The 22,311-nt window shown below is 40.4% G+C and overlaps 1 protein-coding gene across 2 annotated transcripts in view; it reads right to left on the bottom strand.

The window, feature by feature from the left end:
• The window catches only part of UXS1 (UDP-glucuronate decarboxylase 1), a 130,035-nt gene that overhangs the window by 47,012 nt on the left and 60,712 nt on the right, over positions 1-22,311 (bottom strand). For both annotated transcript variants that reach the window (XM_028516406.2, XM_028516408.2), the window contains exon 6: positions 17,498-17,678. In XM_028516406.2, the coding sequence (XP_028372207.1) occupies positions 17,498-17,678 (181 nt within the window). The remainder of the gene's footprint in view (positions 1-17,497; positions 17,679-22,311) is intronic.

The raw sequence follows: 22,311 nt of genomic DNA, 5'->3' as shown, positions 1-22,311 counted from the left end.
GCAGTAAAAACCAGCAGAGATTGTGGCTAAGTAAGATGAAAGGCTTCTGAAGTCCAAGCATTATTCTTAAAGGGCCCACAGACTTATTCAGACTCACTCCCTCTGAGCTCCTGCATGGGGACGGCAGCTTGATAGGCACAAAGGACACATGGGGAGGAACTAAACTGTATGGCATCAGGGTGAAAGCTGGAGAGGTAGTTTTTTCCCAGACTGAAGTGCTGACAGATGCTATTGTTTCTTTTCTGAGCCTTTCTCTCACAGAGCCAGGAGGAGGGCACAATATATAAGTCTCCGTTAAACTGGCTCACACTGTTTGCGTGGCCCTGGAGATTCCCTGAAACTTCACCCCAGCAACTGAAATACCCAACTTAGAGGTCCATCCAAGCTGTTTCTAGTGGCTTTTTCATACCAATAACCTGTCTCAGCTCATGTTTCAGATTTTCCCAAAATCTCTTTAGCAAGCAGTGTCTGGACTCAGTATGCCCCATACTTCTTGCTAAGTGACCCCAGGTACAGCACTAGCAGCAGCCATCCTTGCTTAGTAGCTTGGCCTCTTCTGGGCACCTCCAAGCTCAGCACAAGTATCACCATCACAAATCACTTTATAGCTCATGCTGGGTGTCCTAGGCAGAATACAGATAGCACTTGACCTTGGGCTACACATCCTGGGAGGACATACAGCCAGCACACACAGTGGACAGCTTTAGTCCACGTCAAAGCACCACCCAACCACCTCCACAAGAGACAGATTCAGTGGGCACCAAAGCCCCATTAAAGTAAGTCCTGTTCTGTGAGGTGGGCCCCTGCAAGGTGGTCACAGTCAGTCCTTGCAGCCGACTGGCCAAGGAATAAATTCCTCCCAATGACATGTCAACAGCAATCAAAGCTCAACTACAACAGGAGGGTGTATACATGTAGCCCACACAGGGTGTGGAGATGGAGGTGAGGGGAGCGCACCTTGAGTCTCAGTTTGGGTGAACAAAGAGGCTGTGCCACTGGACCCTACAGGACACCTGCTACATTAGGCAACTCTACCAAGCCAGGGAGATATAACAGCTCTACCTAATATATAGAAACAAACATAGGGAAGCTGTCAAAATGAGAAGACAGAAAACCATGTCCCAAATTAAAGAACAGAACAAAACTCCAGAAAAATAACTAAACAATATGACAACAAGCAATCTCCTAGGTGCAGAGTTCAAAACACTGGTAATAAGGGTGCTCAATGAACTTACAGGAGGAGCAGAGAAACTTAAAACTTTTTAACAGTATAAAAAAGGACAAAGAACCCATAAAAAAAGAACCAGTCAAAAATAAAGGATACACTAACTCAAATCAACAGGGAATGAACAGTGGAGTAGATGAAGCTGAGAATCAAAGCACCAACTTGGAATAAAGGAAGCAAAAAAACACCCAACCATAACAACAAAAAGAAGAAAGAATCCAAAATAATGAGCATTAGTGTAAGGAGCCTCTGGGACTACTTCAAGCACACCAACATTGACATCATGGAGGGGCTAGGAAGAAAAGGGAGAGAAGCAAGAAATTAAAACCCTATTTTTAAAAAATTACAGAAAACTTCCCTAATCCGGTGATAGAAATAAATAATTTAAATCCAGGAAGCACAGAATCCCAAACAAGATGAACCCAAAGAGGCTCACACCAAGACACCTCATAATTAAAACACCCAAGGTTAAAGACAAATTGACAATCTTAAAAGCAACAAGAGAACTTTTCCCTTCCCCTTCCCCTTCCCCTCCCCTCCCTTCCAAATTGTTATCTGTTAGATCAATCCCATAAGACTATCAGCTGATTCTCAACAGAAACTTTGCAGACCAAAAAAGACTGGCACAAAATATTTGAACTGATGAAAATCAAGAACTTATAATCGAGATTACTCTACCCAGCAGAGTTATAATTTAGAATCAAAAGACATATAAACAACTTCCCAGACAAGAAAAAGCTAAATGAGTTTATCACCACCAAACCAGTATTACATGTTAAAGGGTGAAGAAGAAAGAAGAGACACAAAAGGAGGAGGAAGAAGAGGAAGAAGAAAAAGAAGCAGTAGGAAAATATGAATAATAAAATGGCAAAAAATTACATATGTATCAACAATTGAATCTAAAAAACAAACAAAAACAGAAACAGACTCACAGATACATGCAACATTTTGATGGTTGCCAGATGGGAGAGGTTGGGTGAAAAAGGTGAAGGGATTAAGTACAAATTGGTAGTAACAAAATAGGGACTATAGTTAATATAGCATAGAGAATATAGTCAATAATATTCTAATAACTATGTATGGTGTCAGATGTGTACAAGATTTATTGGGAGTTAGTTATATAACTTAGTTATATAATATCTAATCACTGGTATGTACCCCAAAACTAATATAATATTGCATGTCAACTATAATTGAAAAATTTTAAAATGATTGAAAAAACACATTACATACTATATTCTTACAACAAAGTTAGCTAGAGGAAAAAATGTTATTAAGAAAATTGGCCCTGGCTGGTGTGGCTCTATGGATTGAACACTGGATTGCGAATCAGGTCTCAGGTTCGATTCCCCGTCAGGGCACATGCCTGGGTTGTGGGCCAGGTTCCCAGTTGGGGATGTGTGAGAGGCAACTGATCAATGTTTCTCTCCCTCTCTTTCTCCCTCCTTTCCAAAAATAAATAAATAAAATCTCAAAATAAAAAAGAAAATCATAAGAGGAAATATATTTATAGTAACTACCAAAAAATATCCATGTGTAAGAAGAAGACCCCTGTAGTTCAAACTTGTGGTGTTCAAGGGTCAACTGTGGTTGGGTCTTATTTTTTTTTAAACCCTATGAAAAGTCTCTTTTTTAATTAGTGTATTTAGACCATTCATATTTGAAGTGATTATAAATATACTTGGATTAATATCTACCATATTTATAACTATTTTCTGTCCATGTCCCTTGTTCTTTCTTTGTCTTCCACTCTTTTTCTGCCATTCTCTCATTTTAACTGAGTATCGTATATAATTCCATTCTCTTCTTTTAGCATATAATTATACTAAAAAAAGTTTTAGTAGTTGTCCTACAATTTGCAATTCAACTAATTTACTCCCACTTTCAAATTATACTACACTGCCTCACAGGCAGTGGGTACCTTATATAACTGTAGTCCCAATTCTTCCTTTTGTCTCTTACAGCACTGCTGACATTCATTTCATTTATTCAGAAGCAGTGATCACCCAATATAATGTTGCTATTATTACTTTGAAGAAATTGTTATCTGTTAGATCAGTTAAGAATAAGAAAACTAAACATCTTTATTTTGTAACATAAGAAAAATAAGATGTCCTAAATTAAATTATAGCAAGCCAGGAAGGTGGGCAGAAGAGACAAGGAGAGTTAATCATTTAATAACTAGAGATGGGAAGGAAGTGGGGTTGCCGTAAAACTGAAAACAGGCTGTAGGAGACCATTCTGCATAGCGTGAACCCAGCTCCCACTCAGAGATGCACAGGACCCACGCTCACGGATAGGTTCTCCCGTGGGGAATCAGGCCTGCAATGTACCTAGGCCGCTTTGAGACTTGCTTTTGCTAAAACTGCCTCACCCTGAATTGAGACATCAAGTGCTTACTGTAACTTCCTAAAATCCACGCAAAATCCTTCAAGTGTAACCGGTTCAACCACTTTTCCCTTTGTATTTGCAATATCCTTCTTCTGTGATGTGATTAGTGACATCATCTCCTTTGTTTTCTGTAAAAGGTAACCACCTAAAGCCAACCTGTGCAGAATAAATGAGGACCATCATGTAATGTTGCCCAGAAAAGAAATAAAAGCCTGTTATGGCAAGGGCTGCAGCTTTTGCTCCCCTTGAGAGAAAAGCCATGCTGTCCCTTTTCCTCCACAGGACTCGGTGGTCCCTGTGAATTTCTCTAGTCTCATCCACAATGTGGCAGACCCCATGAGCCAGGGTCTGCATCAGCTAGTGCCCAGGAACACGGACCCAGGGCTGCGAGCTGTCATTGTGGACAACACACCAACTTGGTTGGAGTACACACACATCAGCCCAGGTAAGGGCCAATGAAACTGAGTACTTTTCAGTAAGGTCATAGGGTGTGTTGGATTTCAGAGGAAAACAGTCTTTCTTCTTAGGTCTCTCTCTCTTGCAACCACTTTGCAAACTGTACCTTCTTCAGTAAGCAGGAGCCATGCTGTCTTTCCCAAGTATTTGACGTTACTTCACGGGCTTGGGTCGAGCAGTTAAGAGCCACAAGGATGCTCACTGCACTGTTAAAACACCCACAAGCTGATCCCCATGGAACAACCCCCAACTAGGTCTAGGCTTGGGAGAAAGAGCAAAGATTTTCCCTTTAATCAGCTTTAAAAACATCAACTAGTTACAGGACAATTTACAAGCATCTCAGCAAATTCTTTATTTTAAGCTGCCTCTTGCAGTCCCTTCAGTTTTGCCTTTTCCCTGCATCTGCTGGCATAAGAATTTAAGGTGCAGGTGGAGCAAAGGCAAAATTGAGAATGGTTTTGCAATTGCCATGCTTGCGGTGGGAGGAATTTGAGAAGACGGTTCTTTTATTTGTTAAAAAAAAAATTCTGTAAAGGTTTCTGGAATCCTCAACCATGGGGATCATGTTTTCTAAGGAACAAGAGCAATGTTTTAAGTTACCTCAGCAGCCTTTGGGGGCTGCTGAATTTCTCCCTGATAAGGGATCTTTAGACTTAGTTAATTAGGAAAAAGTTGGGCAGAAGTTGAAGTAGCACGAGGTGGTGTGAGATAAGATTCTAGGTTAATGTCTCACTCCTTCCTTTAGAGGATTTAATTTGAAAATACTGGTTTGCTTGAATTCTGTTTTTGTTTCAAAAGGAACTGCTCAGTCTCAAAATATTTTGCTAAACCTCTGGTAAGTAGAATAGGATCTCTAATGTTGTTACATCATAAGAATTCTACTCAGAAAGAATTTAAATTGATTGTTTAAAGAAAGGAAAAAGATCTCACTTCCCTCAGACAGTAAAAAGTGCAGAAAATAAAAATAATGAGAAAATGTGTCTTTTAACCACTCTGAATCCTCCTTATGGAGGCCCAGGGACTGCTTTAGTCCTAGGAACCAGCAGTACGGAGCTTAGCATCCTCCCTCCCTCTTCTCCAGCCTTCTTAAAGTTGTCAAGGGCACTAGATAATGAGACAACTCACTTCTGCGCACACTCAAGGAATGCAGTAATCAATAAGAATTAAAAAAAAAAAGTAAATGTATTTGCCAGTAGAGAAAAAATCTGTTTCTGAAAGTTACGAATGTATTCATAAATTTGTCAATCTAAAGCATGCTATAAGTGGGATGGGGTTGTGACGTGTTAAAGAAATATTAAGAATCCTCCTTGTCTATGCCAGAGCCGTGACCCTTTATTGTAAAGATGAAATTTAGGTGTATTGTCTCCTGGAGAGAACTAGCCCTTCTCATGGAAGATTAAGTACCACTTTTTAACTCAGTACCTGTCAACACTGATGGTTTCCTTGGGGAAGAACTGGCTATTCTCCCCAGAGGGAACAGCTAGTCAATTGAGTCACAAAAGGCCCTTGGCATGTAACCATTTTTGTCTAAAACATATTTAAGTAGAGTACTCCCTCCACCCCCTTTCCCACTTTCCTTGAAAACTCTGAACCTAGGAGCTACCAGGTCCTGAGAACAACAGGGCAATTAACTTGCTGCTTAAACTCATTGCAGCTTTCAGAAAGAGCAGGGGGCCTGTCTTTCCAAGCTAAGCAAATTATTAAAGAATGTCCTGATTATGAAGCCCTTACCTGGGCACCCACATCTAACAGGAGTTAATCCACACCGACTGAGTTCTCAAATAATTTGGCAAACAGCTGTCAGTCATTATGCTCCCTTTGGAAAATTCAAATACATTCATATTTCTATTGATACTTACTCTGGTGCTCTACATGCATCTGCCTTAACAGGAGAATCTGCTAAAAATATACAAGCCCATTGTCTTGAGGGCTTTAGTCATTTAGGATGGCCTCAGCCAATTAAAACAGATAATGGCCCTGGATGCCTTTGCCCATTCTACTCAGGTTTTCTTTCAGCGCTGGAATATCCAACATAAAACAGGAATACTTTACAATCCAACCAGTCAGACAATTGTAGAATGGGCTCATAATACTTTTAAGAATCTTATTAAAAAACAGAAAAAGGGGGAGCCATGAGTCCTTCCCCCACAAATTTGATTTTGTTAGCCATGCTTACCTATAATTTGCTAAATTGTGATGAATCACTCTGTATTCCAATTGAGAAACATTTTCAGAAGAAAGAGCCAAAGTCATCTTATCCTCGGGTCTTATACAGAGATTCACTGGGAGATGGCTCTTGGCTGGGCCCTATAGATTTCTTAACTTGGGGAAGACGGTATGCTTGTGTTTCCATCCCTACATGTCCTGTCTGGCTACCAGCCAAAAGAGTAAAGCCTTATCATGAGTGGGGCAGACACCAAGCTCTGCTACCTGGAGCCGAGAACCAACTGACTGACAGACCAGATGGCCCAGCTGATCATGAACAACCAGAAGGAAAACGAACACTCACACCATCACTCACGGGTCTGGGTCCGCCAATGGAAGAGCATGGGGCCTGCCCCAATGACAGAGGCCAAGGCTCAAGCGCCTCCTGCAGAGGGCAACAACCCCTTGGTGCCCCATAATGTTCAATGGTTGAACCCTAAAAACTGGTTCAGTGCACTGAATTTATGGGTTTGGGTCATGGCAGCCCTTGGATGCCTCCTCGTCTTAATCCTTATTTGTGCTTTATGATATATATAAAGGTTGTTTTCTTAAGATTGTGATGGGGAACAGCAAATAGTAGGTTTCACAGGCTTAACAGCTACAACAGCATTTACAAACAAAAAAGTGGGGAGATCAGATGTTGGGAACTGCCCTGCCTGGTTTCAGAAGCTGTAACCCCCCATGGCTAAGGCTGAGTGAGAGACCTTGGGACCATAAACCACTGAGGAGACAAAGCTTATCTCCCTGGCAGGAGCACTGCCTCTGCCCACTTTACTTCATCCTGCCTGGCCCCCAGTGCTTGGTCAGTTAGCCAATGAGGGGTATGATTGCTCAAGAGAGGATGGGCCTAAGACAGGCATGATCATTAGGAGGCCCTCAGGGAAGGACTTGGGGGGCTATGGAGAGAGAAGGTGATGGACCCTTGCCCCTCGGCTTTGACATAGCCTGAGTCCTCATTCCGTCTGCTAGAAGTCTCCTAATCTCTTGGCTATCTTACTTCCCCTGCTTGACCTAAGCCTGAAACAATGCCAGTGGTGAGTGCAGCCCTGTGCTGGAAAGGACAGGTTCCCCATGGCAATCAGGCCTAAGAGAGAAAGCATAAAATCCTACGAAACCTGCTTTGCTAATACCCTCAATTTAAATAAGGGTCCAAGCCTGAAATGAGCTTGTTTCCCCAAAGTTTTGTGGCACTTTAGCTATTTGACCCTGACTCAAAATAGGCCATCTAGTTCTTTGAATGTTATCTATTGTTTGATCAATACTGCCTGACAAGGATTGATGGGCTTAATCTAAGAATGTGGGTCTTTGGAACTGCTGGTTGCTTACTGATTGTAAAAACATTCTGTGTATTTTCACACATTTGTGAATTATTTTCACAGGGTCCTGTGAGAGACCAGCAAGTAGAAAGCTCTGTGGGATCTATAGCAATCCTAACTAAAAACAAGGGCAGAGGGGGGGTCATTAATGTAGAAGGCCATTCTGCGTGGCGTGAGCCTAGCTCCCACTTGGAGATGCACAGGACCCACACCCATGAGGGGGAATCAGGCCTTCAATGTACCTAGGCCACTTTGAGACTTGCTTTTGCTAAAACTCCCTCACCCTGAATTGAGACATCAAGTGCTTACTGTAACTTCCTAAAATCCACGCTAAATCCTTCAAGTGTAACCGGTTCAACCACTTTTTCCTTTGCATTTGCAAATATCCCTCTTCTGTGATGTGATTAGTGGCATCATCTCCTTCGTTTTCTGTAAAAGGTAACCACCTAAAGCCAACCTGTGCATAGAAATGAGGACCATCATGTAATGTGCCAAGAAACCCAATAAAGGCCAGCATGGCAAGGGCCACAGCTCTTTGCTCCCCTTGAGAGAAAAGCCACGCTCGCCCTTTTTCTCTACAGGACTCGGAGGTCCATGTGAATTTGTCTCGTGTTTCACCCACAATGTGGTGGACCCCATGACCCAAATTCCATATCAACAGACTGCTTACATTCCTGAATATATATTCAAACTTTGAATCAACTTCCAGGTGGCCATTTCCAAGAACATCAAGAGAGGCTGGGCAACCAGATGCCACCACATCTTGCTTACACATGAACATGTTGAGCTGCTGCCTATAACCAATCCAGAATCAGGAAATACCTCTTCTTTACAGGCAATCCACCTATCCCAGGACTTTCTCCAACTCACATTCTCCTGCTCCCTTTATGTACAACCAATATAAAAACTTTTAAAGCAACTTTCAGAGAACTCGCAGCCATTATTACTTCATATATCTATTCTGTACCTTCCTTTCCTCTCCTTCTGGAACTTTCATAATGCATAAGCTGCACCTTTTGTAGTTGTCCCACAGTTTTTTAAATATTCTGTTCTGTTTTTTATTCTTCTTTATTCTTTTTCATTTGGAAAGTATTCATGAACCATTTTTTTCTGCTTTGTCCAATGTACTAATGAGGCCATCAAAGGCATTCTTCATTTCTGTTACAATGGCTTTTATTTCAGCCATTTCATTTTAATTCTTTCTTAGTTTCCATCTTTCTGCTTTCATTACCCATTTATTCTTGTACATAGTTCATTTTTTTCCCATTACAGTGTTTGGAATGTTTATCATAGTTATTTTAAATTTGTGCTCTGGTAACTCCAAAATTTCTGTCATATTTGTTCTGGTTCTGATGTTTGCTTTGTTTCTTTAGATTGTGTTCTCTGCCTTTTAGCATGCCTTCTAATTTTTTAAAAGATTTTATTTGTTTATTTTTAGAGAAGGGAATAGAGGGAGAAAGTGAGGGAGAGAAACACCCATGTTTGGGAGAAGCATTAACGGGTTGCCTCTCACATGCCACCAACCAGGGACCTGACCTGCAACCCAGGCTTGCCTCCTGACTGGGAATTGAACTGGCAACCTTTCAGTTTGCAGGATGACACTCAACCCACTGAGCCACACTAATCAGGGCAGCATGCCTTGTAACTTTGCACCGAAAGGCAGAAATGACAGCGTAAAAGAAACAGATAAACAAAATCTCACACTAAAGACCTACATATCTGACCAGGAGTTAAACTATCCATATTCACTGCCTGCTCCAGTCCTAGGTGACAAGAGGCTAAAATTTCCTCTAGTACTCTTGTTTTTGTCACCCCTGTTGTCTTTGGGTTTCCCTAGAGACTCCTTAAATGAGGCCTGAGTCTTACTATAACATGGTGGTAAAATGTGAGGAAGGAGAGGAAGCATTCTGTGGCACTACCATAAGGTCTCAGCCTTTTAGTGTGCCTGAGCAGAGTATGCCCCTTCACCCACATCAGTAAAGTTCTGGGAGAACAGTTTCCCTTAAGGGCAGGCCTTTGTTAGGGAGAAGAGAATGTACGGGTGTATTTCAAAACATTTACTTCTCCCTCCTCTGCTGGAAACATGAAGAGATTTTTCTTAGATCTTTTTTAAAAGATTTAATTTATTCATTTTTAGACACAAGGGAAGAGAGGGAGGTAGAGAGGGAGAGAAACATCAATGTGTGGTTGCCTCTCACATGCCCCCTACTGGGGACTCAGCCCACAACCCACACATGTGCCCTAACTAGGAATCAAACAGGTGACCCTCTGATTCTCAGGCTGGCACTCAATCCACTGAGCCACACCACCCAGGGCCTTTCTCTGATCTTTAGTGAGAGCCTAAAGGGGTTCCTGGAGGTGACACTCAAAAAAGTGTTTCACCCATCCCTCAAAACTGAAATTCTGGCAATTTTAATTCTCAAGCTTGTCCACACTCAGTTTCCAGCAATTACCATATTGTGCTGTGTGTAATGCACAGTTTTTTGCCCAAATTTTTGAGGGAAAAATAAGGATACACATTACACCCTTATATGCTATACCCTTATATACACATTACACAGGTAGTACTTGAAATACCCTGTATCTGTTCTCCTGTTTTGTTATTATTTGTTATACAATAATTCTTGTACCATAATATGTTCAAAACTAAATTCTAAAATTCCTATATAATATACAAAAAAACAAGTATCTCAATATAAATAATTCAATTAAAAAGTTAAAATGAAAGATTTTTTTTCCTGTAAGTTTGAATGAAAAACATTGGTGCATATATACATGGGATCACATTCTACATGGCAAAATACGGTAGTTAGTTCTCTATAAAAAGTGCTCCTATCAGGCTCAAGCTGCTCCTTCTATACCCATAAATTGTGATTCTCTGTGTTCACCTGTGTCTCTAGTTTTCAAGTGGCAATTTGTGCTGGGCCCTCAATTCTCTAATGGAGCAAAGAACAGTCATTGAATTTCAGTTTGTTCAGCTTTTTTTTTTTTAAATCCTCGCTCAAAGACATGCTTATTGATTTTAAAAAGACAGGAAAGGAGAGAGAGAAACATCAATGTGAGAGAGATATATCAATTGGCTGCCTCTTGTACACACCCAACCAGAGACCAAACCCCCAACTAAGACATGTGCCCTGACTGGGAATGGAACCCTCAACCTTTCGGTTTGTGGGACAACACTCCAACCAACTAAGCCACAATGGGCAGAGCTGTTCAGCTTTTCTCTTGTGAGGATACAAGTGATGCTTTCCAAGTTCCTTGTATGCCAGGCCCAAGACCTGAAGTCCATACACCCACTGTTAAGTGCTTCTTCTCTTACATTTTATCTACTGTGTGGGCTTTCTGCTGAATGGGGACTGTGGGTACTACAGTCTCCCTTCTCTAGCGATTAATTCTGAAAAGCCCCCATGGTCACTACCCCATGTCCTGTGCTTCCCTTCCTAGTCTCCAACCATACCGGGCTCTCTGCTTCTCTGTAGAGCACCTGGTGGCTGAGATGGCCCTCCAGTCTCCCAGCTAGAACAAGGAGCTAACTCAACAATGAAGTCCCATTTTCATCATCGCAATGGCTGAGCATCTCCCATACAAAACCCAAACACACCCTGGTACCCCTGACCCTGGCTTCCCAGAAAATTTCCTGTGTCCTCAATAGACGGCTTAAAAGGATAATTAACTTGACTTTTTCCAGAGCTAAATACGTTACAAGGTAGATTCAACATCTGAAACTGGCATGCCTTGATTGGTGAAATCCAGTTTTAAAAGCAATATATCTAACCAAGGATGTAAAATACCTATACTTAGAAAATTATAAGACACTGAAAAAAGAAACTGAAGATGATACAAATAAGTGGAAGTACATATCATGTTCATGGATAGGAAGAGCTGACATCATTAAAATGTCCATGCTATCTAAAGTCATCTATAGATTCAACACAATTCCTATCAAGATTCCAGTGTTTTTCACAAAACTAGAACAAATGTTTCAAAAATATGTATGGAACCACAAAAGGCCCTCCACAGCAACAGTGATCCTTAGAAATAAGGATAAAGTTGGAGGAAATCAGTCTACCTAATATCACACCAAGGCCATAGTAATCAAAACAGCACATGGTACTAGCATAAAAAGACACACTTGTTGTGGGAACTGAATAGAGATCACAGAAATAAATTCACATTTAGAGTCAACTAATATTCAACAACAGCAGCAGTCACATACAATGGACTAAAGACAGTTTATTCAATAAACGGTGTTGGGAAAATTTGGATAGATACGTGCAAAAATGAAACTAGACTGCCTTCTTACGCCACACACAAGAATAAATTTAGAATGGATTAAAGTATTAAATGTTAGACCTCAAACCCTAAAAATGCTAAAAGAAACACAGGCAGTCAAACCTCAGCCATTTCTTATAGCAATATTTTATCTGATACATCTCCTCAGGCAAGGGAAACAAAAGAAAAAATAAACAAATGAGATTACATCAAGCTAAAAAGTTTTTACACAGCAAAGGAAACCATCAACAAAATAAAAAGACAACCCACAGAATGGGAAAACATATTCGCCGCTACATCTGATAAGGGGTTAGTATCCAAAATTTATAAACAAATTACAAAACTCAACACCAAAACAACCAATCCAATGAAAAAATGGGCAAAGGGCCTGAACAGACACTTCTCCAAAGAGGACTGACAAATGGGCAATGTGCATATGAAAAGGTGCTTAATGTCACTAATCATCACTGAAATGCAAATCAAAACCACAATAAGATACCAACTCAACTCACATCTGTCAGAGCAGCTATCATCAACAAATCAACAAACAACAAGTGCTGGCAAGGATGTGGAGAAAGGAGAACCCTTTTGCACTGTTGGTGGGAATGTGGATCGGTGCAGCTGCTATAAAAAGCAATATGGAGATATCTCAAAAAATTAAAAATGGCTGTGACTGGTGTGGCTCAGTGGACTGAGCACAGGCCTGCAAACCAAAGGGTCACCAGTTCAGTCCCCAATCAGGGCACAAGCCTGGGTTGTGGGCCAGGTCCCTGTAGAGGGCAATCAAGAGGCAACCACATATTTATGTTTCTCTCCCTCTCTCTCTCTCTCTTCCCCTCTGTAAAAATAAATAAATACAATCTTTTTTATCTCTTTTTAAAAAATTAAAAATGGATCTGCCTTTTGACACATAAATCCCACTTCTGGGAATAAATATATCCAAAGAAACCCAAAGCACTAATCCGAAAGAACATAAGCAACTCTATCTTCACTGCAGCATTATTTACAATCGCCAAGATACGGGAAGCAGCCCAAGTGTCCACCAGTAGAGTAGTGAATAAGATTAACTATGAGACATTTACACAATGGACTACTTTTCAGTCATAAAAAGGAAGACAATTTTACCCTTTGTGACAGTAAGGATGCACCTGGAGAACATGATGCTAAGTGAAATAAGCCAGTCAGAGAAAGACAAATACCATATGATTTCACTCTTATGTGGAATCTGCGGAACAAACTGAACTAACAAGGAAAACAGAGATAGACTCATAGATGTAGAGCAGGATGACAGCTACTGGGGATGAGGGGATTAGGGGGTGGAAGGATTGAGCAAAAAGGGAAAAGGATTCATAAACCTGGACAACAATGTGGTGATTGCAGGGGGTGGTGGGGGTATAAGGAGATAAACAGTAATGAAAAAAATACAATGAAAATAAATAAAAAGTAAATAAAAATCCATTTCAAAGCAATATATTACCAGATTAAGTTATTTCAATGAGTACTTACAATTCCTTCTATAGCAATCATTCGCATTCTCTATAATCTAACCAACACAAAACTAGGCCTCTATCATAACCCCTGTGACAATAGCACCTCTTGTCTTTCTTTGTCATTTCCATAATTCTGTAATTTATTACTACGTAGCAGTTCCTGAATTCTATACTACCCTATCTCAATCCTGAGCCTTAGCATACTCCACCTGCATTGTCCTTTTCCAATGCTACCACCACATTCTTAGACCAGAGAATAGTTAATTTCCTATTGTAAATGTGAAATTAAAATAAAAATGCTAATGTCTGACACATAATGGCTACTTTGAAAACAGTGAGAGGAGGAATCTGTGCTGAGGAAAATTCAATGAAGTTCTGCTTGATGCTGCCAAATTAAGGGACACCATTGTTACCTCAACAAAACCCAAACAACTTGCCAGCCCCAGCAAAACAAATAAACAAAAGTATGTTATACAAAATACTTTCCAAACTGAAGCACATTTCTGCTATGATCTAAATATCAGATCAACTGAAGTTCTTCTACTAGGAAAAAGGAACTAAAAAGAGATTTATGTTTTAAACTTTGGGTTATGGACTTTGTACTCTTACCACCCAGAGGAAGAAAATAATTTATTACATTACAGAACATATAAACTTGTTCATTGCTGCTAAAAGAATGAACTTCATACTACACCAGATGGCAGTCCCACTTAGGATGAACACAGGCTGTAAAAGTCAGTAAGACCGACAACTAAACTGACGTGTATGTGAAATATGACAGGCACTATACATACAAACAACGACTCCTCAGTCAAGGGACCCTAAATGATGTTATCCTTTGTGTGACAATGCCATGCTGAGGAAGAGAGAGAGGGCCCATGAAACTAGGTTCATCTGGTTAAAGTGTTCCTGCGTTAGATGTAAGTGGTGAAGGAAGGGATTATTACCTTTGGAAAGCACAACTGTACTTTTTGGAGGATCAAATGATGTACTTCATCACGTAAGTTCAGACTCAGTGGCACTGTGGGGCCGGAAAGAGTGAAGAGATGGGAGGATGAGAACGGGATGTGGGGATTATCAAGAGCATGGAAGAAGCCAATGCTGAGGCCGAGAAAATGAAAAACAGGCTTTAAAGTATCAAGGTTGAGAAATGTCTTACAGTACTACCTGAGGAACTTACTACTGTGAGCAAAGGAGAAAAAGTGTCAATCATTTTTTGTGTGACTCCATTCAGTCTGTGTGTGTGTGTCCCCTACAGAGTCTATTTACAGCAGCAGAAATAACTAGCTCTGGTGTCAAAGCTCATAGTCAAAACAGGTAAGTTACTTGCCAACATACCATTTTTGCTAAGTTTTGGTTTCTGGGTACTACTGAAATTATGTAATCAATAATTTCATTCAACAAATATTTACTGCAATGTGCAAAAAAGGGAAAAGAGTAGTAAGAGCTATTACTAGGGGAGCACTTACTGTGGGCCAGCCACTGCACTAAGCCTCCTGTGGTAGTTTCCCTATTGCTGCCCTAACAATTTAGAGGCTTAAAAAACATCTATTTATAACCTCAGGTCGGAAGTCCTGGTATGGGGTGGCTCAGCTGGGTCTCAGCCCTGACACTCACAGACTGAAATCAAGGTGTCAGTAGGACTGTGCTCCTGTCATCAGAGGATGATTCAGGTCGCTGGCAAAATTGAGTTCCACAAAGCTACAGCACAAGGTCTCGTATGCTGGCTGGCTGGGAGCTTCTAGAGGCTGCCTGCATGGCCTGGCTCAGAGCCCCTTCAAAGGCAGCAGTGGTGGGTCAAGTCCTTCTCACACTTGGAATCTCTCCGACTTCTCTCTTGCAGCTCTTTCACCAAATTTCTCACAGGCTCTTCCACCATTTTCTGCTGCTTTTAAATGCTCCTGTGATTATGTGGGGCCCACCCAGATAATCCAGGGTAATCGCCATATTTTAAAGTCAGTTGATTCATAACCTTAATTCATCAGCAAAGTCCTTCCATAGCAGTATCTAGGATTTGCCTTTGATTGAATGGCGGAATAACCAGGAGGGGGCACCATCGGGGCACACTTGAAGAACTGTGTCCATGAGAGCACTGTCACGCACATTACCTCAGTTAACTGTATCAAAGCCACCCCGTGATGAAGTCCCAGTGGAAAGTGAAACAGCTTGTCTATTATCTACATCATCTGCTTCACTTCACAAAACTATAGCATGACCCCAAAATAAATCACAAGTAGATTAAATAATTAAATGTTTAAAAATGAAGCAAAAACAAGCAAAAAAAAAAAAACCCCACCATGGCTGAATATTTATCTAATTTTGGGACACTTATACCATAAAATAAAAAGAAAAAATGGCAAAGAGGAAATGAACATATGAGACTATATTTTAATTGCAAATTTCAATGAAATTAAAAGTCAAAAAGTCAGGTTGCAAGAAGTCAGGTTGCTAAATATATGTCAAATGATTAATATCCCTATTATGAAGAACTCATACTAAAAGCAATTTTTTAAAAAAGGTAAAAGACATTATTTAATTTTTTTGTGAATTAACATGTAAGAAAGTTTAACCTTTTTAATAACTAAAGAAATCTACATCGAGCCATGGGCTTCCTATCAAATTAGCAAAACATTTTTGTCAGTATTTTTTAAGATAATGCTCAATGTTACTAATATATTAGTGAAATAAACACCACCAAATGATAAAGGAGACATATTAGTATTTGGCATAATTCATATTTGGACTCTTTACTGAGAAAATAAAATTCAGGCAAAGGTATTTATAATAAAACACTGGAAAAATTTAAATGAGGAAATGAATAAGTAAACCATGGTATATCCATATAATAACATTGCTGACCAATTACAATGACTCTTCAAGATATATTTTATTGACATGGGAAAATGTTCAGGATTTGATAATATGAAAAAAGCAGGAGGAGGAGCAGGTGTTTACAAACTTTGGCATCAACAACCCAAAGTTGGATTCTGGCACAGCCACTTAACTACCCTGTAACTTTAGGCAGCCCACAACTCCATTCATTTTCCATATACAGAGAAAGGCAAAAATAGGTTTACAACTGTGAGTATGTGAAACACAGTTTATTCTTGTGTTATTTATTTATTAATTATTGTATTCTATATTATTATTAACCTACTTTTGCCCAGCCCTGTATATATAAGTGGGATGATACTTGCTTCTCAAGGACATGGTCAGATCTAAAGGAGAGAGAACATAAATAAAGTCTGTGTGACTCTAAGAGGCCTCCTAGTCAAGTACCTGTGGTAGTTCTCAGCAGTACACCTTAGAAAAAGTCTCCTTTACAGCCTCTATATTAGTTTCCTGAAGCACCACAAACTCAGTGAAACAGAACGACAGACAATTTATTCTCCCACAGTCCTAGAAACCAAAGTCTGAAAACAAGGTGTTGGCCAGACCACGTGTTCTCCAAAGGCCCCAGGGCAGCAATACAGGGCCGCGTAACTCCAATTTCCACCTCAGTCGGCACATGGCCTCCTCCTCTTCTCCCCACGTGTCCACTTCTCCTCCTCCACCCTGTCTCTCACGGACACTTGCCATTAGAATTAGAGCCTGCCCAGGCGATCTAGGTTGACCTCATCTCAAGATAAGCCTCAACTTAATTATATCTGCAAAGGCCCCTTTTTCACATTAAAAGGTTCTGGGGGTTCAAGTGTGGCTATATCTTTTTCGGGGCCACCATCCAACCCAGTATAGCTCCCAAAGCTATAGCTCCCAAAGTTTAAACCCCCTATATATCAGCCTTCTATATCAGCCACTTTCTGACAGGAAGCTAGAAGTCATTTCACATGGGTGGGGCAGACATCAGACTTGTTAGGCAACAGGGACAGATGTGCATTACATAATAAGCCTTACTTCGACAGACCGTGAAGTTCAAAACTGGGGGACGGGGCATGTAATAGTGAAGTCAGACTCTTGCACTGTCATAACCGTCTTTCATCAGAAACTAGATTAGTACCTTGCACATGAGTAGACTATTTCAACAACAAAATACACAAAAACTGGATGTGGCCAAGCCAGGCAGTTTACCCTCAAGGGCTGTCTGCTCTGGTGAGCCCACACCCACCCGGCTCTGAACAATAACAGTGCATGGTGTCACTCACCTTCAATGTAGAGGGGCTCCACCACATCATGGTTAATCAGCTCGAAGTTCTCGTGGCCAATCCAATGCTCCACGTTTCTCTTTCTGCCCGTGAAGAAGTTGTCTACCACAGTCACCTCGTGGCCGTCCATCATGAGTTTGTCAGTGAGGTGGGACCCCACGAACCCTGCTCCTCCAGTTATCTGCATCAGAACAGTGTGGAAAACATCCCCAGTGAAAGCTCAAGAGAACACGATGACAATCAACTTCAAGAAGATATATTTCTGGTGCAGCCACGACTTCAAACTTACTTAGGTATAGGGGAAGGAAGGAAGATGGCAAAGCTTTAAAGCAGCATCTTTACTGCTTACCCCAGAGCCAAGAAATTATACTATCTGTCAGCTTCCAAACAGTCTAAAAACTGAAATTACCACCCAGTAAGACAGAAAAATCATAGTTACAAGTTTCAAAATGTCTTCTTTGACAGAAAATTTTACATTCTTTTTAAAAATATTTTTATTTTTTATTTTTTTAATTCTCACCTGAGGACATGTTCACTGATTTTTAGAGAGAAAGGAAGGGAGGAGGGGAGGGGAGGGGAGGAGAGAGAGAGAGAAAGGAACATTGATCGACTGCTTCCCATACATGTCCCAACCACAGATGGAACACACAACCTAGGTATGTGCCCTGACCAGGAATCAAACCCGTGACTTTCTGGTGTATGGGACAACACACCAACCAACTGAGCCACACTGATCTGTGCTTTACATTCTTAAAAGGCTCTTATGAGGCATTACCCACAATAGCCAAGATGTAGACCTAAGTTTCCATTAATGGATGAATGCATAAAGAAGACATGGCATAATGTATATACAGTGGAACACTATTTAGCTCCGAAAAGAAAGGAAATCTTGGCATTATGACAACATGGATGCATCTTGAGGGCACTGTGAAAAGTAAGTCTGACAGAGAAGGCAAATACTATATGATGTCACTTATGTGCGGAATCTAAAGGTAAAAGCGAAGTATACAGCGGTGGTTTACCATGGGCCAGGGAGCAGGTAGATGGGAGGTGCTCTTTGTGGGTACAAACTTCCAACTACTAGATTAAGTCCAGGAGACCTAATATAGTCCTGTGATTATAGACAACAGAACTATAATACAAACATTAAACTTGCTAAGAGACAAAATATTAATTGTTCCCAGCACTAGAAGAAATGGTAATATGTGACAACATAGAGGTGTAAGCTAATGCTACAATGGGCAACCATAACACAATATAAATGTACCAAGCTAATATCAACATATAATATACCTTAAATTTATACAATGTTTTATGTCAAATACATCTCAATTTAAAAAAAGACAAAAAGGTTCTTGTTTTATAATAAAAGGGATGCTGACCATCGCTTACATGGTTCTAATACAACTCCTACAGAATTTTAGAAGTACTGGAAAAAAAAAACAACTATTAGCAAAATGCAGAGATCTGATGAACTACCAAAAAAAGTGATACTTAAAATGGGCTTGAGAACCTCATGAAAAACTTTTTTGTTGCTAAGAACAAATTAATAAGCAACAGATGCTGTTTGCAGACCAAAGGCCCCAATGATTAAGTTCCACTGTCAGTAAATGTCTGATCAGGAATGCAGACAGTGAAACGATGCAGCTCTGAGGGGCCTGTGAGGGGCAGGAGCTCAGGAATAACTAATAAAAAGACTTTACTGAAATTAAGTGCTATAACTGAGAAGGGTCAGACAAAGCATATTTCATTTCTGGGAGGTGGGAGTGAAAAGAATAAACTCAGAAAAGAGACGTGTGATGTGCAAATCCCCTATTTTGTTCTGTTCTCCACTCTGCTTCCTCCTCCTCCATTAAAATTTGCATTCACCTCATGCTCCTCTTCAAAAAAAAAAAAAAAAAAAAGAATTTACAGTAGGAAAAAAAGAATTATTTTTACCTAAAATAGTACATAAACACCTAGGTCTATAGTTTCAAGACATTTAATTTGCCATGAAGTCTTCTGTTCAGATAAAATCTAACACATAACTCCAGCATTTACCATGGTGAGTTAGCCGTGCTGGGTTAAAATGGTAGATTGTGGGGAGCAGGAGGGGTATTGCTTGCCTTAAGAAGAACTGTTTGTCAACCACGACTAGATGTTTATATACGCTCTGGGCAAACATAAATATGGATTAGAATGTGAATACAGGAAAAGTCCTGATACTCAACAGCTTTGAACCAGCTACACTCACTCTTCATTGACAGCACCATTTTATAAGTCCCCTTTGTTTAGAGATGACACCCAGAGGAACTGAGGTTTTGACCAAGGTTCCCAGGTCACTGGTAATGATATATAAGCCCACAGTCTTCCCATCCCCCATAGAGAGAGAAAGAGATAAGAGAGAGAACCATCAATTTGTTGTTCTACTTATTTGTGAATTCATTGGTTGATTCAAGCATTTGCCCTGACCTGATATCGTACCTGCCACCATAATGTATCGGGATGACTTTTTAACCAACTAAGCTACTGGCCAGGGCTAAATGCACAGTCTTAATTCCATTCTTTTTCACCCACCTATAGCTTTGTCCAGTTTGTGTTTTAACTTTACCACTCTTACAGTCTATCTGTATAACTGAACAATGATTTGAAAAGAGAATTTTCTGGAAAAATAAATGAATTTCAAATTGGTTTACCACTAAGGCTTAATTAATGGGGTGAGATTTCATTTTACTTTGCCTTTATTTGATTGCATTTTCCCATGTTTTCCATAGTTTTGAAATGAGAAAAATTATACCCTTTTAAAGGAAATTTAACTTTTCTAATGTAACTATATCTATATGCAACTGTTTATTAAAATAAGATGTTCTGTGGCACGTGAACTTTACCTCAGCACCTAAAAGAACAAAGTGGCTCAGAGCCGGCAGAAGTGCAGTGCATTCAACTATAATACGTACTATCACTTCCAATCCTTCCTTAGTTTTAGGAGGAACATAAAACTGCGGGAAGCACCTTAAGTCTTACTTAAAATAAACTGTTTTTCTTGAACAATGCCTTTCTATCTACAATACTAAAAGATTTATGTAACATAGCTGGATGGTTATAAAATGGTTTTCCAAATGAATTTCAGCCCATTAGGCAAGCATTTCAAATAGAAACAAAACTGGCAGATGCTCACCACCCAGGCATACTCTCTGAATAACAAAGAGCTAATAGCCAAAAGACAGTAAGAAGAAAAGACCTAAGATCTCTTACACTGAAATGGACTCAGGGGTGTTCAACCTGCGGCCCACGGGCCTCGTTCGGCCCAGAATGGCTGTGAAAGCAACCCAACGCAAAATTGTAAATTTACTTAAAACATTATGAGATTTTTGTGTGTGTGTGATTACATGTTGAAGTGCATTTAATGTGTAGCTCAGAGACTCCAAAATGTTGGACATGCCTGGACCTCACACAGCTTTGCATGGCGGTGCAGTTTATGAGCTTATCTCAATTGTGCTTACAGTTCTTGCTCTTGTGGGAATTAACAAGCAGCTAAAATGATCTAGTTCAAGGACAGCGTTCAAACTCATGCTGCTCACTAAATCTGCAAAAGAATGTCTTTTCACAAACCCCTTCTTTGTTCTAAGGCCTCAACAATAAATGAAAAGGCTTTTTAAGTTTTAACAACAGTGCCTAGACTGAGGCACCAAAATGACTCTGAAATGCGGCTTAACCTATGAGATGACAAAGGAATGAAACACACTATGTCCGTTTGTCGTGGTTATGTGTAAAGTGAAATAAACTCAATAATACTTGGCATCAAGCAGAAAAACATCCCACATGGAAATAATAACCCTTGAGAGCCTGTGCAGAGTTCATAAATTGGTGTAGAGTATCACACTGACACAGAAAGATTAGAAAAATTAACTGTACTCTGCTGCTGAGGACACTGATATATTCCTCAATTCATACTTAAATGCATACACATTTTTGATGTGCTGGTGGATGTATAAGTAGAACAGACTTTAGCGTCTGCTCAGGGTGAGATTTATATAAACCATCTAAAAAGGCAAGAGGTCTATAACTTCTAAATGCAAAGGGGAATTAGATGGGGAAACAGATTTAATATTGTTCAACAGTGTTCCTTTGGTGTTTGAGGGACATACTCCCACAACCTAGATGTTGGCTAATAAAACTTTTTGTACTAACCATTTATGTACCAAGGTCACAGATAAAAAATTTTTCCAGAATGGGAAGGTGTGAGGTGCTCTGCAGACCTGTTCTCCAGCAAAACCATAATTGGTGAAAATTAATTTTAAGAAACCAACCACTTCAAGTCTCTAGAAATTGTCATAAGGGTATATAATAAATAAACAAACATTTACGCAAGAAAATCTACTAAAATTCAGTAGAGTCTGTGACACTTATGCCATGGATCACCCCCCTTCTCTCCCCACCCTCATAGTTCACAGTAGGAGAGAATGGTGGGTGTGGCCAAAATAATGGGCCTCCCAGGCAAAAGATGGGATCTCACCTGGAAAGGCAACCCACCAGCATTTCTCATCCCCTCCAGCTGCAAGGTGCAGAGGTTCAATTCCTGGCGAGTGGGCCAGGGGGTTAAAAGCTCCCTTCCCCCACCAGGTCCTACTCCTAGGAGAGGCGCTCTACCCCAGGCATGCCGGCTATGACTAAAAAGACTGTAGTCATTCTTGTCCCAGCTTGCTCACAGGGTGGAAACTCTAAGTTGAGATAGGCAAGGCCAGAAGATCGGGGCTTCTGCCCCTGCCCCAGCTCCCCACCACATGGGAAGCAGCAGTGTGGCAGTGTCGCTCCCTCCCCACAGCTCCTGAGCA

The sequence above is a fragment of the Phyllostomus discolor genome, chromosome 6 (genome assembly GCF_004126475.2).
Source record: "Phyllostomus discolor isolate MPI-MPIP mPhyDis1 chromosome 6, mPhyDis1.pri.v3, whole genome shotgun sequence".
NCBI lineage: Eukaryota > Metazoa > Chordata > Mammalia > Chiroptera > Phyllostomidae > Phyllostomus > Phyllostomus discolor.
The sequence above is the reverse complement of the archived record's forward strand: the minus strand, read 5'-3'. Positions and strand labels throughout refer to the sequence as shown.